Here is a 20,161-nt window from a genome sequence, read left to right on the forward strand (position 1 = left end):
TCAGCTTAGTGCAGAGACAGCCAATGTGGTGCCCTCTAGACTGGACTGCAACCCCCATCATCTCTGACCATTGGTCATGCTGGCTGAAAGTATCACATTGGCTACCCCTGGTTAAGCACAATTTCATTAAGTAGAATCAGCCATAGTGAGCCTCAGGCTCACATGATGTCCCCCTCCCATCTCCTCTTCCCGCAGGGTCAGCAAGAGGCTTTCTGAAGCTTCTGAACCAACAAACTGTGATTTAACTTGGCTTGTTTCAAACATACTAGTGTTAACCACAGCCTCACTACAATTTGATGATTTGGACAGAACAAAAAACCACAGGGAAGCAGAAACCACAGAGAAAAGGGAGCTATTATGCATAAGCCCATAGCTTGCTGCAACTTCTTTTGGCCTATACATATTTTGCTAAGCTATGGTTTAGCCACTTAATTTTAGTGTGACCCTTGGACACAGCCATTGAGAGAAATCTTTTTAGTTATGGAACCAGCCAGTAGGCAAGGCATTGGACTACAGACATTTATGCAGTTATGTATAAAGCATTGCAGATCTTCTTAAGTGTATTCTCACTTTATAATATTAATGAAACAAATGAAACAACATATTTAATGTTGTGATGTATACCAATAGATTGTATAAAACATCAGAATCCTCCTATTTAAAAATGCAGTATTGATTGGGTCTTATATGCCTTGTCACTGATAAACTGCTAGCTAAGCTCTAAATTCCTCTGTTCACTGAGCTGTAAACAAAATGAGAATTGTTGCTGTGATATATTTATGACCTGCCTTGTAAAGGAAATTCACTGCTGAATCTATTAGACCTTAATGAAGCATCTTCCCCTGCCCAAGAGGACCTTGCTGAATTGGTTTTAAACAAGAGCCTTCTCTTCTGTGCTGAGGGTAGAAGTGCAGTGTAAGGGTCAGACAGAAATCCCATTAGCCTGTAACAGGATTTGTGAGCAGAACCACCCACACTTCTCTCTGAAACTCTACTCTTTTATGCCTAGCCGTTCTTCACCTGACCTGTATATAATCTCTTAATATGCTAACGTTATTACAAGCTTCTCACTCCAGAAGATTAAGCAATGTACAGGCAGCATTAATTCAATTCATAAGTCTCTTATGAAGGCTCCCCCAGTTCATGGTCAATGGCATATTGTGTTTACTAGATTAACAGATGTTACTCTGCTGAGGAAACAGTACTGCAGGGCATGTGAGTCCCAAGCATGCTGGCAACTTTAGTTGACTGAGCAGTTGTCTTTCACTTTGTATTGGTTCCATAGGGACATTTTCATATATTAAAAGTGCCCAAAATTGCTTTCATGCAAAGATGTCTGATCATAATGGGTTAGGGTAGGGTATGTACTATGCACTAATATTACTGTCTCTGCAAAGAGTGCTGCCGTTTTGAAGCCAGCAGATCTCTCATTATGAGGATTTATAGTCCCAGTCTAGTAAAACAGGCGGACAATCTCTTTGCATAGATGAGATCTTACGTTTCAGAAATCACAAGCCAGCAAAGGGAACGGAGGGGAGCTGGTGTTGGAGTTGTGGCTAAAGTTCTCATGTGTTGTTCTTTGGTGCATTTGTTTCTTTAGAGACTTGCGAAATAATGAGATCTCCTGGGCCATAGAAGACTCAAATGAAGCATTTGTTGGACTTGACAGGCTCAGTAAATTGTAAGTCTTACTCGTTATAGAATTGACATACCTACCAGAAGTGAAGACCCAAGTATTTGTATTTAGTAAAAACTTCAAAAACTTATGCAACAGTAGCCCCACTCAGGCATGTGATTGTGCTGGAAAGCCCCCCCCCCCCCCGGTTACCCTATCCATCTTTACAACCACCATGAATTAAGGCATTCTTTTGAATTGGGGAGCCTCTTCTGTTATTAGAAGCTCCCTGCTACACAATTTAGAGCTTTGATTACATTCATACAAATGATCACCTGAAGAGTTTTACTCTGAATTGAAAAATCTATTTAGTAACACTTATGATCAAGGGACGTGGGTGGCGCTGTGGGTTAAACCACAGAGCCTAGGACGTGCCGATCAGAAGGTCGGCAGTTCGAATCTCCGCCACGGGGTGAGCTCCCATTGCTTGTTCCCTGCTCCTGCCAACCTAGTAGTTCAAAAGCACGTCAAAGTGCAAGTAGATAAATAGGTACTGCTTCGGCGGGAAGGTAAAACGGTGTTCTGGTTCGCCAGAAGCGGCTTAGCCATGCTGGCCACATGGCCCCGAAGCTGTACGCCGGCTCCCTTGGCCAATAAAGTGAGATGAGTGCCGCAACCCCAGAGTCGGCCACGACTGGACCTAATGGTCAGGGGCCCCTTTACTTTTATGATCACTAGTACATCAAGAAAAAAATTGACTTGGACATTCCAAATTTGAGCTAGGATTTTTCAGGTAATTTGTCTCTTACAGTATATTCTTACAGACATGGTTCAAAGTCATGCCCATTTTCATCCCATATGGAAGGGAAGTCAGGAAAGGGGTAATTTTTAACCTTTTGATTTCAGGGTCCAAGGGCTTTTGTAGCCTTGTAGATAGCACAGTTCAGCTTGTGTTCTTCCTCTCCCTTCCACCGATCACACTAAAGGTTTCTTACCCTTACAATTTATGAAGGAAAAGCCCCTGCACCACCATGTGGTGGGACACAAATTACTTTTCACCTCTTGTATGTTTATTGGAAAACAAATAGCTATGGGGAAACTTCTAGCCACTGTCAGGGACCCCTAACCTGTAATCTTTATATCTTTTCCCAATTCTGCCCATGCAATTTGTGACGTGCCTACCACTTGACTGCCTGTCTCTGCAAGTTGCCTTTCCCTCCTGCTGGTTATTTTCTGACCCTTAATTCTGTGCTTTGGAAATGTGTATACTCTCCTCTTCCTCCTCTTTTACAATCTTAAGGCCAGAGAAGTAGGAGGGGCGCTTGAAGCCATTATAGTAGCAACACATTCTGCATCAGAGTTAGTGGGGGTGGTGGTCCTAAACATTTATTTACCAGGCTCTCCGATTCTGATGTTGTAACAAATGTTGGTTAATTTACTTAAGATTACTTAAGATTTTCCTTTGGGCTATATTTTAGGATTCTGCAAGGAAACCAGATTAAGTCAATCACAAAGAGAGCATTTTCTAGCCTTAAGGCTCTTGAATATCTGTAAGTATATGTTGCAACCTTTTCTCTGTCAACCAAGTTTTCTCTTCAAATTTGCCTGCATCCCAGTTTTCAGAGGTGCAGAACACAATTCACTCATGCAGGCATGATTCTTACTCAATTTTGCAGAGATTTGAACAACAATGCAATAATGTCTATTCAAGAAAGTGCTTTTTCCCAGCCTCTTCTTAAAGAACTGTAAGTATCTACTCCTACATATTTTACTTCAATAGAAATGTTACAATTGGTATAAATATTTTACTTGCAAGGCACTTGTGATCAATACAAGTATATTGGAACTCAGTTTCATTTCTTCATGGTCTTTAGTAATACATTCTCAAATGCTCCATTGGTTCTCCTCCCTTGTTCCTGCTGTTGCACCACAGATAAAACAAGCCAAAGTCTTACTTGTCCTGTCTGATCCTACACTTACGGTTAGTTTCCTTGGCTTGTTCTTGGCTTACTCCTCATGGTCTGAGAGAAGCAAACCACTTCTTACAGGGTTTGGATGACATGACAAGACACTCTTGTTTCATCTGCAGCATGGCAGGCGTTGGGAATGAATGCCCTGGGAATATTTGAGCAGGGTGCACCAGCACACTGCTTTTTCACATTGAACCATAGTTTGTTTTAGACTATGGCTTGATATAACATGCAAACTGGGCTAACAATATAAATGGCTTTAGAAATTTCCTGACAGTTTCAGTTAATGACATAGTACTGGTCTGAAGTACACCACAATCTGTATCATTTTTGCTGTAGAGTATATGCAATACTCTAAAAACAGCCTTAAGTCATACATAAACATTTAAGCTGATAATAGAAGTTCAAGATGGGGGGAGGGGCTGGTAAAGCCAGTCCTGAAAATATTTGTGGCGTTTCATCTGAGAGGCCAGTGGTTAGATGACTCTTTTAAGAATGAATATGGAATACCAACTGTTTCCTTACAAAAGAAATGGTGGGATACATATACAGTAAGCCTGATGTCTGAAGCAAAATGTTAATATGGTTTGACATCAGAAAACAGAACAGTCCCCCCTCTCAAGGTGCTAGAGTCAAACAACTCAGTTCCACACAAGGTAATTTTCAGGCAGCAACCATCTATTGAAGCTCTGCATGAAACGCAGATACGCAAACAGATTCACGACATGCCCAGCAAGTCATATTTTTTGGTGGCGTGGAGCATGTGGTGGTTGGCTAGTCAGGTATCTGGTACACCATTCACAGGACTGAGCTCCAAAAATTGGCATGAAATGAGTACCTGAAAGTAATACTGATGAGAAAATGGACAGTGAGGCTTAGGAGAGAAAAATAAGAAAACATCTAGCCTTGCAAGGTAATGAGACAGCTTTGTGTACTTTGAAAGGGCCAAGGTCACAGTGCTTTCTCTGTAATTGGAAAAAGATGGAGAATGCTGTTCCACATTATTTTCTTGTGGAAATTAGTATTTTTCTCTGCCTTGTGAGTAGCTGTTGTCCTCTAAGCATCAGGCTTGTTTTTTCAGAACCCTGCTCTTTCCTTTACAAGCAATATCATATAAGCACTCTCTAAAATGAAGAATATGAAGACTGTTTGTTAAAACTGCTTCTCAGCTAATTCTTACCAGATGGACTGTAAAATGCAGTCTTGCTGAAGGTTCTTCCCTGCACAGGGTATAGAGGTCAAAATTGGCTCTGCACTTGAGCAATTTAGGACCATTTCCTGTATGTGTTCAGGAAAAGAATTCTCAAATGGACTGATACATTACTCTGGGTTTTCACCAGTTACTTTCATACCTGCTGTCAAGAATAGGAGGCATTTTCAGAATTACAGTGTTTGCGAAAGGCATCACTATGAAATCAGTTATATAACCAATAAGATACATGTGTATAATGCAATGCTAGAAATTGATTTAGTCCCAGAGGTATTCTGCTCAGCATCATCTAAACAGTCAAATTACAGTGTCATGTTTTATTTCTCATAGACTGCTCATTGTTTTGATGGAAATCTTAGGTTTATCCTTGAAGCATGATTGTGGGTGTGGATATAGTTTTTAAGGGTATGGATTGGGATTTATATTCTTTTGCCACATATTTACACTACAGTATATTTTATATTAAAGGGCTGCAATCCCCTGAACTGTCTGAAACAGAGATAGGAAACCTGTGGTCCCCTGGAAGCTAGTGACCTTCAACTCCCACAATTTATGGCCATGTGGGGCCATTGGAGTTAGGAGTTCAACATCACCTATAGGGCCAGATGTTCCCTATTGCTGTCTAAAACATAAAGAGCATCTCTTAATGTCTTTTTACCCTCTTGACTTGGTGCATAGTGTATGTGTGGGGTGTTTCTTCTTACTTGTCCTTTACGTGATTGTACTGCTACTGTCCTGCGAAGGATGCTTTAAAAAAAGTGTTTTGTAGGAAGGTGACCTTTTTGTGGAACAGCCTCTCATTTAGAATAACACATTATATGTGAAGATGGAGAAATGTGAATTTGTTTACAGCAACGAGAGACTCTGAAGCTACTCAGAATACAGTTAGGACTCATTACCAGGCAGTTCACGTATATAGTGTTACAAATACTTTAGCAGATGTATTGGGGGGGGGATCTGCTTGGTGACTGCAGATGAAGTGTCATTTGCTTACTTACAAAAACTTAGACATTTTCCTTTTGCCTTTACATTTTCAGGGTATTGAACACTAGCAGCTTACTGTGTGACTGCCAGTTGAAATGGCTGCCCCAGTGGCTTAACCACAACCATTTGCAGGATGCTGTCGGTGTCATTTGTGCCCACCCCGAATGGCTGTCTGGCCAGAGCATCCTCAGTGTGAACCCTGAAGACTTCATCTGTGGTTTGTGCTCTTAACGGCTTTATTTATTTACTGCATTTGTATCATAGCTTCCCAGGGCACATTGCCCTTATGACATCTGCCTTGGAAAATAATCATGTGTGAGAGTTGGGGAGAGGGGAAATGGCTTTGCTGACTTGTTCAGTGGATATATTACAATCCTATGCATGTCTAGTCAGACATAAGCCCCATTGAGTTTTGTGTGGCTTACTTTCTGTAAGTGTGTTTTGGATTGCAACCTGAATTGGATTTTCATGGATTGTGATGCCCTCCCTGCAGTGTTACAAGACAACATTTATGCTTCCTGTTTATTTATATTGGGCACTCTTGTATCCAGATTCCAGAGATTAACAGGAACACAGGTTCTTTTAAAGATACTTCTAGATCATCATCTATAGGAGTTTTCCCACAGTGGAACCATTATAGCAAGTCACTGTAAATCAGGGGTGGAGAACTTGTGGACCTCTAGAAGTTGTTGGACTTTGATCTCTCATCTGCCCCAGCCAGCATGACAGAATGTGGGGATTATGGGAGTCATAGTCTAACAATAACTGAAAGGCCTATGGGAAATCTGTTGTGGAGGGAGAGAGTTAGGGGCAGAGAATGTAAAAGAAGCCTTTGTTTTGAAGCCAGTGGAATTATGTCATGCTGAAACGTAAAAGCTCTTCCTTTCCCAGGATCTAAGCCAGGGCTGCCAACCTTCATTTGGCCCATGGGCACATCTCAGAACATAAGAAACTATTGAGGGGACAACCCACCCCACACTACAGCCCCAGCAATTAGACTTGCAAAAAAATAATTGTTTGTTTGTTTGTTTTGTTTCAAGCCTAAAGACATTGCTACAATTAGGCTTGCAAGAATCTAATTTTCAAATCTAATTGCGGGTGGGCTACATTTTCTGGGGTTAACTCTTCCTTTCCCCAGCTGTGGCAGTCCTGAAATTTTCCATCCTCTGTTGCAGAGACAGTAGCCAATAGAAAATTGACAGGTGGGGGTGGGCAGGTGTCACAGTGGTTTCCACACCCAAATTCAGCCCAAGCTGTAATTAGCCTTCAAAAAAAAGCCTTCTATTTGCCACAATAAATGACATTTTTTTCAAGCCTAATTGCAGCAGAGAGAGGAGGGTCCCCTCAGGGCTGCCAGAAAAGACCTTGACATATGCATGTTGACTACCCCTTAATCCAAAAATCTATTAAGAAGAGGCTGCAGTATTGCTGTTTAGTACTACTGTTGAATTTTTGCTACTAACTGCAAAGACTTTTAACTGGGTTTTTTAAAAAAAAGCAATTGTAGATATTAACATTGTAGTCTGGATCTTCTTGAAGTCCTTTAGGCAGGCAGAATCTGAGAGCTTGAGTATCAGGAGCTTTATCTCTCTTCCTACGAGCAACAATTGGCTGCACACAATATGTATGCATTGCCAAAATACTCAGGAAAATGATGAGTGTGTGTTAACAACTAAATTGTAATTAGGGAAGGAAATTAATATTGCCCAGTGAAGTATGGCTTAATTCCTGAAAGTAGGTAGCATTCAGATTGTTAGTTAGCAAACATTGTGACAAGGAAGTGGTAATATCACTTGTGCTGAATGCATAAAGTGGTTCTTTTCTCCTCCAATTGAGATCCACAACTGGGTTTTAAGAGACTTGCAACTGTCCTTCTGCAGATTTATTCATGTTCATATTCCTTAATGGTGAGTTCTAAGGACATGACAAAATCCCTTCGTCTTGCAGTGTACCTCTTGCTTATGCTCGTAACACTGACATCCTGCTTCATTCCCACATAGCCAGTTCTAGTGTGAACACATAGATAATAGAAATCTCTTAGTTTGAGGAATTAAGGGCAAGTGTCACCTCCAGCACAAGCTCAGCTGTTACAGTCTGCATCAGTATTTGTTAGCTTAGTTACATGCTGAAGAAACGTGATCTGTGTTTCACAGATAACTTCCCCAAGCCACAGATCAGAGTGCATCCTGAGACTGCCATTGCACTAAGAGGCACCAACGTCACCCTGACTTGCAAGGCAGTGAGCAGCAGTGATTCGCCTATGTCCACCACCTGGAGAAAAGACAGTGAAATACTGTATGATGCAGACATTGAGAATTTTGTCAGGTACCAGCAGCAAGATGGCGAAGTACTGGAGTACACTACTCTCCTGCACCTTTTCAATGTGAACTTCACGGACGAAGGAAAATACCAGTGTATCATCTCCAATCACTTTGGATCTAATTATTCCAACAAGGCCAAGTTGACTGTCAATGGTATGCAGTAGTTTTTGTTTTTCCTTTCTACACACACGCACACACACACACACACACACATCACTAAAACGGTTTGGAAACTTTGGATAGTTCACTCAGAGGCCTAAAGGAAAGGCACCCCCAGCGGTCTTCTCTTTTGTTAATCCACTAGAGCAGGGGTCAGCAAACTTTCTCAGCAGGGAGCCGGTCCACCGTCCCTCAGACCTTGTGGGGGGCCAGACTATATTTTGAAAATAATAATAATGAACGAATTCCTATGCCCCACAAATAACCCAGAGATGCATTATAAATAAAAGGATACATTCTATTCATGTAAAAACATGCTGATTCCCAGACCGTCCACGGGCCGGATTTAGAAGGCAATTGGGCCGGATCTGGCCCCCAGGCCTTAGTTTGCCTACCCATGCACTAGGGAAGCTGAAGACATTGGAATAGTTTTAGATGTAAAAAAAGCTTGGATTGCACAAGTCCCCAGAGTCTCCTTCTGACCAGACATAGAGAGCTGCCCAAACAGCAGCATTTCCTCCGAGCATTTTCTAGTTTGGAAATGAGCAGTGTTTGTACCAGCTGTAATCTCTTTGTGCACAGATTTATCAATCCAAAACTGCCTCTTTAGAGCTAGTCCATGTCTAAGAAGCAGCTTCAGCTGCTTATTATGCTAGGCAAATAAAGATTCTCTCTTGCCTTGCTAAAGGTGCAGCCAGTTTCAAATTATTCCCTTGTGTACTACCCTTTACTAAATGAAAGCAGCCTAATGGGGTTGTCTTTGCTAGGGCAGGTTTTTACTTACCTTTGGCTGAATTAAAATAACTCACATCCGTTGTAATCAGTATTAATGGGTGTAAGAGGGACAGAAAGAGAGCTCTCGAGGGGTGGCATATTCGGGGGGGGGGAATCATTTGTCTTTCCTGTGAAAAATTGTTAAAACTTCTGCAAGCAACCTCATTCAAGAAAAAAGCTCAAACATGATGAGGACTCACAAGCTTGCTGTGTGCTAATTTATTTATTTCTTTTAAAGAAAGGTTAGGTGTAACGTCCTCCTTTCTCATGAGATCTGAATTGCTGTTTAGGGTGGTTTTTAAGAGCAGTATGCTAGAATTCTTACAGATCTAAATTAAAGAGCTTGAAGAACTTAACAAGGGTTATGCCCATTCTTAACAAAGTGAGTTAGGGATGCTGTGATTAGTATTAGGAAACCTTACTTGGTTATTTTAATGTGTGTCTTCATTCAGAGCTGCCTTCTTTTGTGAAAACTCCAATGGATCTAACAATCCGGACTAGAGCTGTAGCTAAATTGGAATGTGCTGCAGAAGGCCATCCACCACCTCAGATTTCCTGGCAGAAAGATGGAGGCACAGACTTCCCTGCAGCTCGTGAAAGGCGCATGCATGTGATGCCAGAAGATGATGTCTTTTTCATAGCAAATGTGAAAATAGAAGATATGGGCATCTACAGCTGCATGGCACAAAATGTGGCCGGGAGTCTATCGGCAAATGCCACATTGACAGTGTTAGGTAAGCAAATTATTGAAGCCTGCATGGGTTATTTGATTACTGTATATTTTCATGCTTGTAATTGGTGGTATTTGTGGGCTGCCTGAATGCTCTGACTGCAGGAGGAGTAAGGTTCACACACTTCATCCTCATCTCCATTCACCATGTGGAGAAGGTAACACCCAATCTTGAAAGCCCATGATTATCTGAACATGGCATTACTTTAGTACCCAAGGTACTCAAATTACTAAAGGATAGTTTCAATATTTGGGATTATACTAGGCCAGATGTTCAGATAAGTACAGGATCTCACAGTTTAAATGTTTCCTTTTCTGATGAGAAGATAATTGAATCGTGGAATTGTAGAGCTGGAAGGAACCGTTGGAGTTATCTAGTCCAACCCCTTGCAATGCAGATACAGTGGTACCTCGGGTTACATACGCTTCAGGTTACAGACTTTGCTAACCCAGAAATAGTACCTCGGGTTAAGAACTTTGCTTCAGGATGAGAACAGAAATTGTGCTCCAGCAGCGCAGCAGCAGCAGGAGGCCCCAATAGCTAAAGTGGTGCTTCAGGTTAAGAACAGTTTCAGGTTAAGAACAGACCTCCAGAACGAATTAAGTACTTAACCCGAGGTACCACTGTATATTTTTGCCCAATATAAGACTCAAACCCATTACCCTGAGATTAAGAGTCTCATGCTCTACCGACTGAGCTATCCCACAGGCAAATGAACGAAGCATACAAGAAGGAGGAGGAAGCCAACAAGTCTGAGAACTGCTCTAAGTCTCACCTTATTTGAGGGGTAGGAACAAACCTGGGAGATAAGTTAATTGAATCAGTTTCACCTACTGGTTTGGATTTGCTAAAGTTATGTGGTACTTTTCAAAAGTAGTTTTTAGCTCATTCCAGTGGAATCAATTGCAGCATTGAAAAGGGACACCACAGTTTTCTCCTTCCTTTTTTGTCTGATTTACAATCTGGGAAGAAGCTGGTCTGGTATTTCCCATAAAAAAAAATTTCCTAACACAAATAATTCAAGAGCATCTGTTTTTAGTATGGTTGCCTGCTGCTGACCCACTTAATTTTGGATAATTTGAAAGAGATCTGGTTTAATATGCTGTCACTGCTGTGCTCTCCTGTGCTAAGTTTTTAGAGACAGACTCTGTATAGGGCATGCATGTGCAGTAAGAATTTAATTAAACAAATTCTACATCCCCCTAAAACTACTTTGTCTTTAGAAAACCAAGAACTCTTTTAAAGGTGGCTGTTCTCATGCTCCCATGAGCTTTGGCTCATGAACTGGACAAAGTCTGTAATTAAGCAGAACACCCCCAGACACTTTCAGCAGAGGTAGTTAAACAGTGACTGACTGGAGTTGTAATTCCACAACAATTTGAAGGCCACAGGTTAGCCACACCAGGCCTAAAACACACACATTCCCCTTTTATTTTGTCCATGAGCTACATTGCTGTCAGATTAGTCTTCAAAATCACAATCTGCATATATGTAGCAGTGTATCTTTGGTTTCATGCAGTTGTCATTGTAATTCTGTAGCATTAAATTTAATCTGGTCCTTTTTTGTGTTCAGAAACACCTTCGTTTGTCAGGCCCCTGGAAGACAGGACTGTGGCCCAAGGTGAAACAGCAGTGTTGCAGTGTATTGCTAGTGGCAGTCCTGCCCCTCGCCTTAACTGGACCAAAGATGATGGGCCTCTCACAGTAACAGAACGACATTTTTTTGCTGCCGCCAATCAACTCCTCATCATTGTAGATGCTGGATTAGAGGATGCTGGAAAATACACTTGCATAATGTCCAATACACTTGGCACAGTGCGTGGCCATATTTACCTGAATGTCATATCCTCACCAAACTGCGACTCTTCCCAAACTTCTCAAAGTGGCATGGAAGAGGATGGTTGGACGACAGTTGGCATTGTGATAATTGTTGTAGTCTGCTGCGTTGTGGGCACCTCCTTGATATGGGTTATTGTTATCTACCATATGAGAAGGAAGAGTGAAGACTACAGCATCACTAGCACAGGTGAGGAGCACTTGGCATAAGTATGTGTGTTTTGATAAGGGATTGGAGTCATTCAGCTCAGCATGACCAGAAGAAAATCCTGTGTTAGGGTTAGGAGTTTTGGTGTGTGGTCCCTTTGCCAAGGTGGTTCTTCATTTGGAAAATAGCCTGACAATCTGATGGAGAGGGTAATGGATATTATATGCACATAGATATGGACAGTCTCTGATGCCATGTAACAGTCAAATGAGCAAAGGGACGAAGTAGGGGTTAGATAGGAGACTATTGCAAACCAGTAAATGAGCATAGACAGGATTTAGTCTGGCCGCTTGTGATGATCTTGTAGCTTTTCAACAAAGCCACAGAATTTGAGAGAGAAATTGCCATTATAAATGGCAAATGTTCAGAATATTGGTTCATTATGCTTTGACAAAGGGGTGTTGTATCGCAGTGGGAAAATTTCATTTTTGCGGTTGTGAAAGATTGCCATAAATCAGCATTAGAAAAGGATAAAAGGAAAATATTCCTAGGAACTGCATTCTATCCCCACAAGGTGATTTTTATTTACTTGTATACTTTGAGGTCTATGTGAGCACCATCATTTTTACAGACATCTGCTGGATGATTTTGTTGCCATAGCAAAAATGCAGTATCATATTGCTGTTGTTTTTTTCTCTTTCAGAGGAGGTAAATTTACCTACTGACATTCCCAGTTACTTATCCTCCCAAGGGACTCTGTCAGAGCCACAGGAAGGCTATAGTAATTCTGAAGCAGGAAGCAACCAGCAACTTATGCCTCCCTCCAACGGATATGTGCACAAAGGCACAGATGGTAAGCCCTGATTCTCTTGATCAGAGGTGGACAGAAAATAGATCATGGTCCACTGGCCAATTTCTAGTGGCTCACCAAGTGCCTGCTAGTTGCTGCAAAGTTATTGCAAAGAATGCTGGACTTTGTGGTGCTTGATGTGATCGAGCAAAACACTTTTTGCATTCTTAAGCAAAAGTGCATGCTCAAAGCATAACTTATGTGTTAAGTGATCCCACCATGAGACTTGCTACATCGCTGAAAGTCCCCTCTGCCTTCCTTTCTACTTCTGTTGGCTTATCCCAGTTAGCCTCAAGGGAGCAGATATCTTCTCAAATAACCAGGTACTTGTACCAAATACATGCTCACAGCTTCTATCCTGTGTAGGCAAATTGTCAAATACTGGAATCAACACACACCCACACACTCTGTTTTTTGTGTTCCTGTGCTTCTTTTAAAAAAAGCCTAAGTGCTACTATGTTAACTGTGATGGGGGAAATAGTCCTTTCCCTTTCGGCAAATGTGTATAAGTGACTCACTCGTTGACTTTTATTTTGAAGCTTTCTTCTTGGGGCTGTGACACTTGCTGATAGGACTGTTCTATGCTTTCAAAGTTGTTTCCTAATATGCACAGAATTTAATATATGCACAGCTGCCAATTCCAGCCAGTTGGCTCAAACGACTGCCATCTCTGCAAGCTAGGCTTTATGCTTCTGCCACCTTGTAAGGGTCTATAGTGATGACCCATGCCAGAATATTCTCCTAACTACCCACTATTCTGTTTCCACTAGGTGGCACAGGGCCGTTGGTAATCTGCTCAGATTGCTATGACAATGCCAACATCTACTCCAGAACCAGAGAATATTGTCCTTACACATACATCACCGAAGAGGACCCACTTGATCAAACGCTTTCCAGCCTAATGGTGCAGATGTCTAAAGAGCCCTATCCAGTATGCCCCCAGCATGAAGCCATCACTCTGGATAGTCTCTCAGGTGACAGAGACATGTCTGTTTTCCTTAACAATCAAGACAGACTACATGAGAGGAAGCCATGCTCTCAACCATGCAGCAGTGGTAAGTGGTGTATTTTAATGCTATTGTATCTTGATTTTAAAAGTATTCCATTTTCAGCTGAATAAGAGCAAGGCAGTCCGTCACAGAACAGATAGTTAAAGTACTAAGTGGCTGCATTACAAAATAAAATCAAACATTCTGCTTTCAATATGATATGATATGGTATGTGATATGATACGAGTATTCCTTAATTCTTAACACTTGCTTCAGATCACTTCGAAATCTGTTCTGGTTTTTGCAGGTTCAACAGTTAGCCATTCTTGTGGTTGTGTTTTTCTAGGGAGCCTCTTGTTTCTTAGGCTTGTGTTTGTTGGTTGTAGCAATAATTTTGCAATATTAGGAAGAGCAAAACCAGTTTGACATAATAATGTGCCTCTCGCTATCCAGAATTTCAAAGACAATGGAGAACCGTTGTGCTGGGAGCTTTCTTCATAAATTCAGTCTTTCTTTTTTTCATTTTCCTTCCACAGATCCTTTTCAGCTGCCTTTATGGGGCATCAATAAAGATATGGGATCATTGCATCCTCACTTCTCAACTCAACCAAAGACCCACGAGGTGCCTCGAGTTCTGCAAAGTGAATGCATCACAGAGACTGAACGTGAGCAAGCTATTTCCCCCAAACCTTGCCACAGGTTACATGAACATAACTTTGACTTTAACAGGACTCGGAACATACAGGAACATCATGAAGCTACATAAAATGCATCAAAAGTAAGAAGCCTTAGCAGCAGGCTTGGAGTTAACAGTATCTTTACTACCTCAGGTTTGGCCTCATGGTCAAAGATGTTCCATGCTTGCACCAGAGGCTTACAGAACAATCTTAGGCATCTCTACCCAGAAGTAAGTCTCTTTCAAGTTAAATGGGTCCTACTCCCAGGTGTATGTGTGTAGCATTGCAGCATCAGTGGACAAAATCAGTGACTACAAGCTACAAGTAAAGAGGGAGAAAGGAATGACAGAGTCCTTTCCTTCTGTTCTGCATAAGATGTGCACAAGGCTCAACAGTCTAATGAACTGAATGGTGGGCAGAAAAGAATAAAGGATACACAGCAATGGACATGATAAATGAGAGGTTTTTGTTTGCCTGGGAGCAATCCCCTGAAAGCTTCACAGATGTTGTTTCCTGCTGAAGAAATAAACTTGTAAGAGCCCATTTTCAAGATCACTCAGTAATCGTAAGCATGAAGCACTTGAATGACTTATATTCTCCTCCTGATGACTAGCAGGGACTCATATCATTGTGCCCAATCACAAACTTACTCTACCCTTTCTGTGAATAAATACTTCAGTTGTAAATACATTTGCATAATATAAATATTTTGTATACACTACTAAACACATTCAGGCTGAAATGTTAAAAAAACACTATGCCAAAAACTACATATTGTCCTGTCATTTGGACATTTGCTGACCAGATACTATAAATGGCTTGTTTCCAAGGCTTGAGGGCCAGTTTATACAATCATGTTTTGCACACGATGGTTATAATTACCATATGATACTTGGTTTGTAGAAGTTTTCATTATGTGATGGCTCTTCACACATTTTTTGTCTTAGGTGTGGGTAGTAGCTGTCTTGCATGGGGCTTTCATGTGAACTGGTCCATACCAGGGCAAGCCCAAGTCATTGTGCTACCTGAGGTGGAAGGAAAACATGGTGCCCCTGCCCCTTTTCTGTACAGAAGCCAAATGGATTGATGTTTGAACACTGGCAGTGGGCAGTATCCCTGTCACCTCTGAGGGCAACAGACTGGCTAAGAAGTGCAGGGTAAGCCATGGGGGCACTCACATGTGTGTATTCCAACACTTCACTGCTGCTACCCTTTCCCCAGCTTCTGCAGCCATCTCATTCTACCTAATGGTAGGGCTGGCCTTGCAGAGGAGCAGAAACAAGGTGAGATTTATGTAATTTGGGCACCAAACTTAGCTCAAGTGTTTTCCTGTGTCAATTACTGTTGAAAGTCTCAGGTAAATGAGCTGTCAAGTTGGGTCATTTTCTAAAATTCACGACTGCTGTGAAAGATTAACACCATGGCAGCACTGTGTCCTAGAGATTAGAAAGATGGAAGTGATAATGTCTATATGTGGAGGAGCTGTCAAAGGTTAGGTAGAACTTTTATATCTCAAATAATGCTTTCTGGTGAGATCTGAGAGAAATCAAGTGTCGGACATACATGGGTCTTCAGATTTAATGAGGCAAACTCCTGTAGCTAGCCATAGAAGAAATCTTGGTTATTCCAGCTGTCACAGCAGGAATGGAAAGGAATTTCTCACCCTTCAAACATGCTGCTGTACCCCAAATTGTCTCCTATAGCACATGATCAAAAGTAAGGGGATTTGGGGAGAAATTGCAAGCAAAGAAATGTTACCTCAGAGTAAAGAAGGTCACATTATTAGTTGTTACTAATCTTAACATGCTGTGACATTTTGGGGTTCTAGAGTGCAGCTTGAAGACATCCTGCAAGCTGTAAACATGGAATTAGATATAATTATATTATCTATGGCCTGGCATGTTCTTAAGTCGGAACAAAACACATGAAAAACTATATGTGCAGATTAGCCACAGCCCAAGTTCCATGCAGCAATCTTTCCATACAGCCCAGTAAAAGGTGTTACCTGGACTGTTTGGGTGTCATTTTATATTAAGATAATGTGGGTAAGAAAGTCCTGCCAGGACAATCGAGAACCTAGTTAATTTAACTTATTTGCATACAGCTCATTATGAATCAGACTGGGCCAGGTTGATTGCAGGCTTCCTTTTAGTAGTTAGAATTCTGGGATTCTCTTATGGCTGTGTATCCTCTTACATGAAGCCAGAGTTCTAGCTGAGAACAACTGTACTTTCTTCTTCCTTTGTACTTAAGAATCCCCAGAGGGCTTGTCCCAGTTACAGCAAGAGCCCAGCCAGGCACCTAAGCTATACAAGTGCAAACTCATTTCATGGCAGTTCCTTGCCTTTATTTTATTGGCAGTAGTGGATAGTGCCAACTCGCATGCTGCTTATTCCTGCTTTATATTACGCCCAAAAGTCTTACAGGGTTCTAAAGCAGGGGCCTTCAAAAGTGTCTTAAAACATCTAAAGCCAAGTCAGCTTGTGGTCCACAAGAAGCCTAAAACGGCTCTTTCTCGGAGCAGAGAGATGTAGCCATCTATCTTTGTCTCTGCCAGGTGTTTGCTTCACAGTACTGAATGTATATGATCAGCATTAGAGTATCACTGCTAACTGCCGCCTCCTTCACTGCTTGATGCCTTATTGTCTGTGATAGCCCATATCTGATCTATAGCAGCAAAAGTGAAAATACTGGATATGCAATATTTGGGTGGGGAGTGGGAGGAGGAGAGCCATTCCATCATTCACAGAACAAAGGCACTTTAGTCTCAGATGTCAGGGGATTTGGTCTTAGGCCAAGAGTTGTGCAAGAGAAGTGTCTTTCATTTAGACAGCCCCTTGTGAAGTAGTACGTGCTTTTAAGGGTAAGAGTAATGCAGTAGCTAAAGCTGATCTGGTCTGCTTCACATCTTTTGAAGAAAGGGCAACTGGCATGAATTGCTCTTTTGTAATCCAAGTCAAAAGTGTGTCATGATGTCACACTGTGGTTAAAATCATTCATTAATGGAAGACTGTACTGCAGTGGTATCTCATGTTGCTGATTCTGCATGTACAGCAGCACATGCCTCCAGTTAAAGCTTTCCTCTCCTGCCTGATGTAAAGCTGTTCCAGTAAATGAGCACTTGCAGCTCTCTTCCCACCCCCACCCACCCCCCAAAAAGTTAGGACAGCTTGACTTTCCCATAGAAAATGCGGTATGCCTTATTCAGGTTTTAGGAAAGAGGCTGGCAAAGTGTACAGTGACAAGGTCTCATCCTGTATCAACATGCATTACTGGAGTGAGATATGCCAGGATTCAAATGAACCATGGCATAAATGGTGCTGAGTGTTCACGCGAGAAACTTAAAAGCATAAATACAGAGAGAAATTTACCAGCCCAAGCCTTTTCGTCAGTCACTCAACTTCAGTGCTTTACCATCGTGGCAAGATTATTGTGTAAAGTAGTTCACACAGGTTTAGAGGAGTGATGGGATTTAGCAGTAGAGCTGGATCTTTGAGCTGAGAATATTCCTGCACGCAGAGGAAAGAATCTTAAAATTGTGAAGTGCCTCATTCTATGTGTGGTATAAATTGTGGGGAGCGGGGGTGAATTTTTTCTCTCATTCTAAAATAAGAGGCATATTGTTTGGGACTGAAGCAAGGGCACTTAATTTTGAAACATGCTTCACCCATCTCTTCTCTGTGTTTAAATTGATGGGAGGAAAGTTATTTCCACTGACTAATACTTCGATTTTTGCCAATGCCAAAGTAATTGTAGCTGGACATTTCTAAGGCAGCGCAGACAAATGCCTCCTTGCTTGCAGCTGTCATTTCCTTGTATCTATTTATATTTTTCTCACTTATCAGAATGTATATTTTGTATAGCATGTGTAATATGTTTGTCTATTGTAATATACCTTCATCCAATAAAGAGACACAGTGAACTCCTTGCTTTTTCATGGTAAATATAGAGGAAGAGGAAAGTCTTACAAAGAACTAAGTGTGTAGTCCATTTCTTGTGTCCAGTATGAATATATTTTACACTTGTACTGAAGGAAGGAGTTCCTGTTGAATGTTATTTCCGTTCCTTGGAATGCTAGTAACTTGTAAGTGGCTGTCCTGAGCATGCTGAATAACTAGAGTGAATCTGAACTTTATTTTTATCCACCCCTGAGCCTTGATTTCCAATGACATGATAATAAGCTACCACCATGAAAAAAGAGACTTTAGGTAGCTGCTACAGCCTTGAAATTCCATTGGGAAGACGTGGGTATTTCACTTATCTGTTAAAGCCTCTGGCATATGTTGCAAAGAATTGTCTGCAAATGATATGAACATATTGCAAGGCTATGAGTACGAGGCTGTTAATGCTGCTATAAATAAGTCGCTACCCCATAATTACTTTCAGGGCTTCTCATAAGCATAATGAAGAAAGGAGGCAGGCATGAAACTTCAATATGCACCCAACATCTGAGTATCAGTGAAAGTATATACCAAAGTTTCTATTTGCTGTAATGTTGGTATGTGGACCCCAACAAATGAGAGTCCTAAAGAATTTGCTGGCTTATAGCACCCAGATACTTGGATGCTATGAAGCTGTGCAGCTCCTCACCTTCAGCTTGGATCAAGAAAGCAACTCACACTATAAATTTAATTGGGCAAGGTAGCGTTGTATGCAGAATTAGACATTCAGTTTGAAATATATGTGGCGGGAGAAGCAGTTCAGCATGTAACTAAAATTGGCCTTTAGCGTGGGTTGAGTTGTGCTTCGCTTACAGACTTTGCTCTGTGTTCACTTTGACATTGGTATCACAGATCTCATTTAAAGAAACATTTTCCACATTTACCTAAGGATGAGTTACATGTTTTAACATATATCAGAATGCTGGTCTAGAAGCGGGATTGTGTGAATTCACTAATTTCCCCACCATATTAATCTTAAAAATGTATTAAATTAAGCCACTGTTATCTCAGGAAAACAAAATACTGAATCTGAATATTCTCTGTGAGAGGTCTGAAGTGGTTGAGAAAGGATTTCAGAAGGGTGTATTACATACAACCTTCCCCAATTTGGTGTTTTTCAGATACTTTGGACTATGGTTGTCATTAACCTGGGCCAACCAGCTGTGCTGGCTGGGGCTGATGGGAGTTGAAGTCCAAAACATTGCATAGTCTTTAACGGCCTGCCTTCTTTCCATCATTCTCGGTATCAGAGCTGCACATGGGGGAACCAGTCTCATAAAAGAGAATTCAATAAAACCTAAATTTTAAAAAGACTGCCAGCTGGCATTTGGATGTTTCAAAACTGGCCATCCCATATCTGAGAATTGGCACTTTAACTGCTTGCATGTGCTGTGGCAGCCATTCACAATTTTGTAATTAAGTACTGTGTTATCTATCACGGCTTTGTTCCAGTATTCTGCTTTCCAGCTGAACAGCAAATTATTTTCTGTTGAATTCAAGCTATACACCTTTTGCGTCACTTAGTTCCTGAATGTGTGTATGCCAAGGGAAAGATAATGTTTTGTTCCTCTTCAGCTGACACCAAATGCATTTATCTGCACAGGGAGTTAAAAGTCCCTAGGCTAACACATGTAGGGCACACAGCTATGGCCTTCATGGCTTAACCATTACTCAATCCCCTGAGTAAAAGATACTTTTGAGCAGAGCTTTCTGAGGCAACTGTGAATGAAATATGTGACAGACCTGCCCAACTGCTTCTTCGGCTGAGCTTCAAGTACCAATTTAGGGACTTCTACTTCCAACGACCACTTCAGGGATCCCTTCAATCTAGATGGAAGATTACTTCCAGATTGTAACCCCCATTGTACTGGCCCAGGGCCATTTTGGTAACTCTCAAGAGGCTTAATCTATTAGACTTAGCATACTACCAGTCTTGGTTGGTGGTGTTGGTTGATA

General features: G+C 41.4%; 1 protein-coding gene across 1 annotated transcript in view; it reads left to right on the forward strand.

The window, feature by feature from the left end:
* The window catches only part of LRIG2 (leucine rich repeats and immunoglobulin like domains 2), a 49,367-nt gene extending 31,181 nt beyond the window's left edge, over positions 1-18,186 (forward strand). The window contains exons 9-18 of the mRNA XM_082227630.1: positions 1,601-1,681; positions 3,094-3,165; positions 3,292-3,360; positions 5,833-5,996; positions 7,933-8,253; positions 9,486-9,767; positions 11,338-11,790; positions 12,452-12,601; positions 13,369-13,653; positions 14,124-18,186. Coding sequence (XP_082083756.1) covers positions 1,601-1,681; positions 3,094-3,165; positions 3,292-3,360; positions 5,833-5,996; positions 7,933-8,253; positions 9,486-9,767; positions 11,338-11,790; positions 12,452-12,601; positions 13,369-13,653; positions 14,124-14,353 — 2,107 coding nt within the window. The 3' untranslated portion in view covers positions 14,354-18,186. The remainder of the gene's footprint in view (positions 1-1,600; positions 1,682-3,093; positions 3,166-3,291; positions 3,361-5,832; positions 5,997-7,932; positions 8,254-9,485; positions 9,768-11,337; positions 11,791-12,451; positions 12,602-13,368; positions 13,654-14,123) is intronic.
* Positions 18,187-20,161: the final 1,975 nt, after the last annotated feature.

Source organism: Podarcis vaucheri, assembly GCF_965113315.1.
Source record: "Podarcis vaucheri genome assembly, chromosome: 6".
In the NCBI taxonomy this organism is placed as follows: domain Eukaryota; kingdom Metazoa; phylum Chordata; class Lepidosauria; order Squamata; family Lacertidae; genus Podarcis; species Podarcis vaucheri.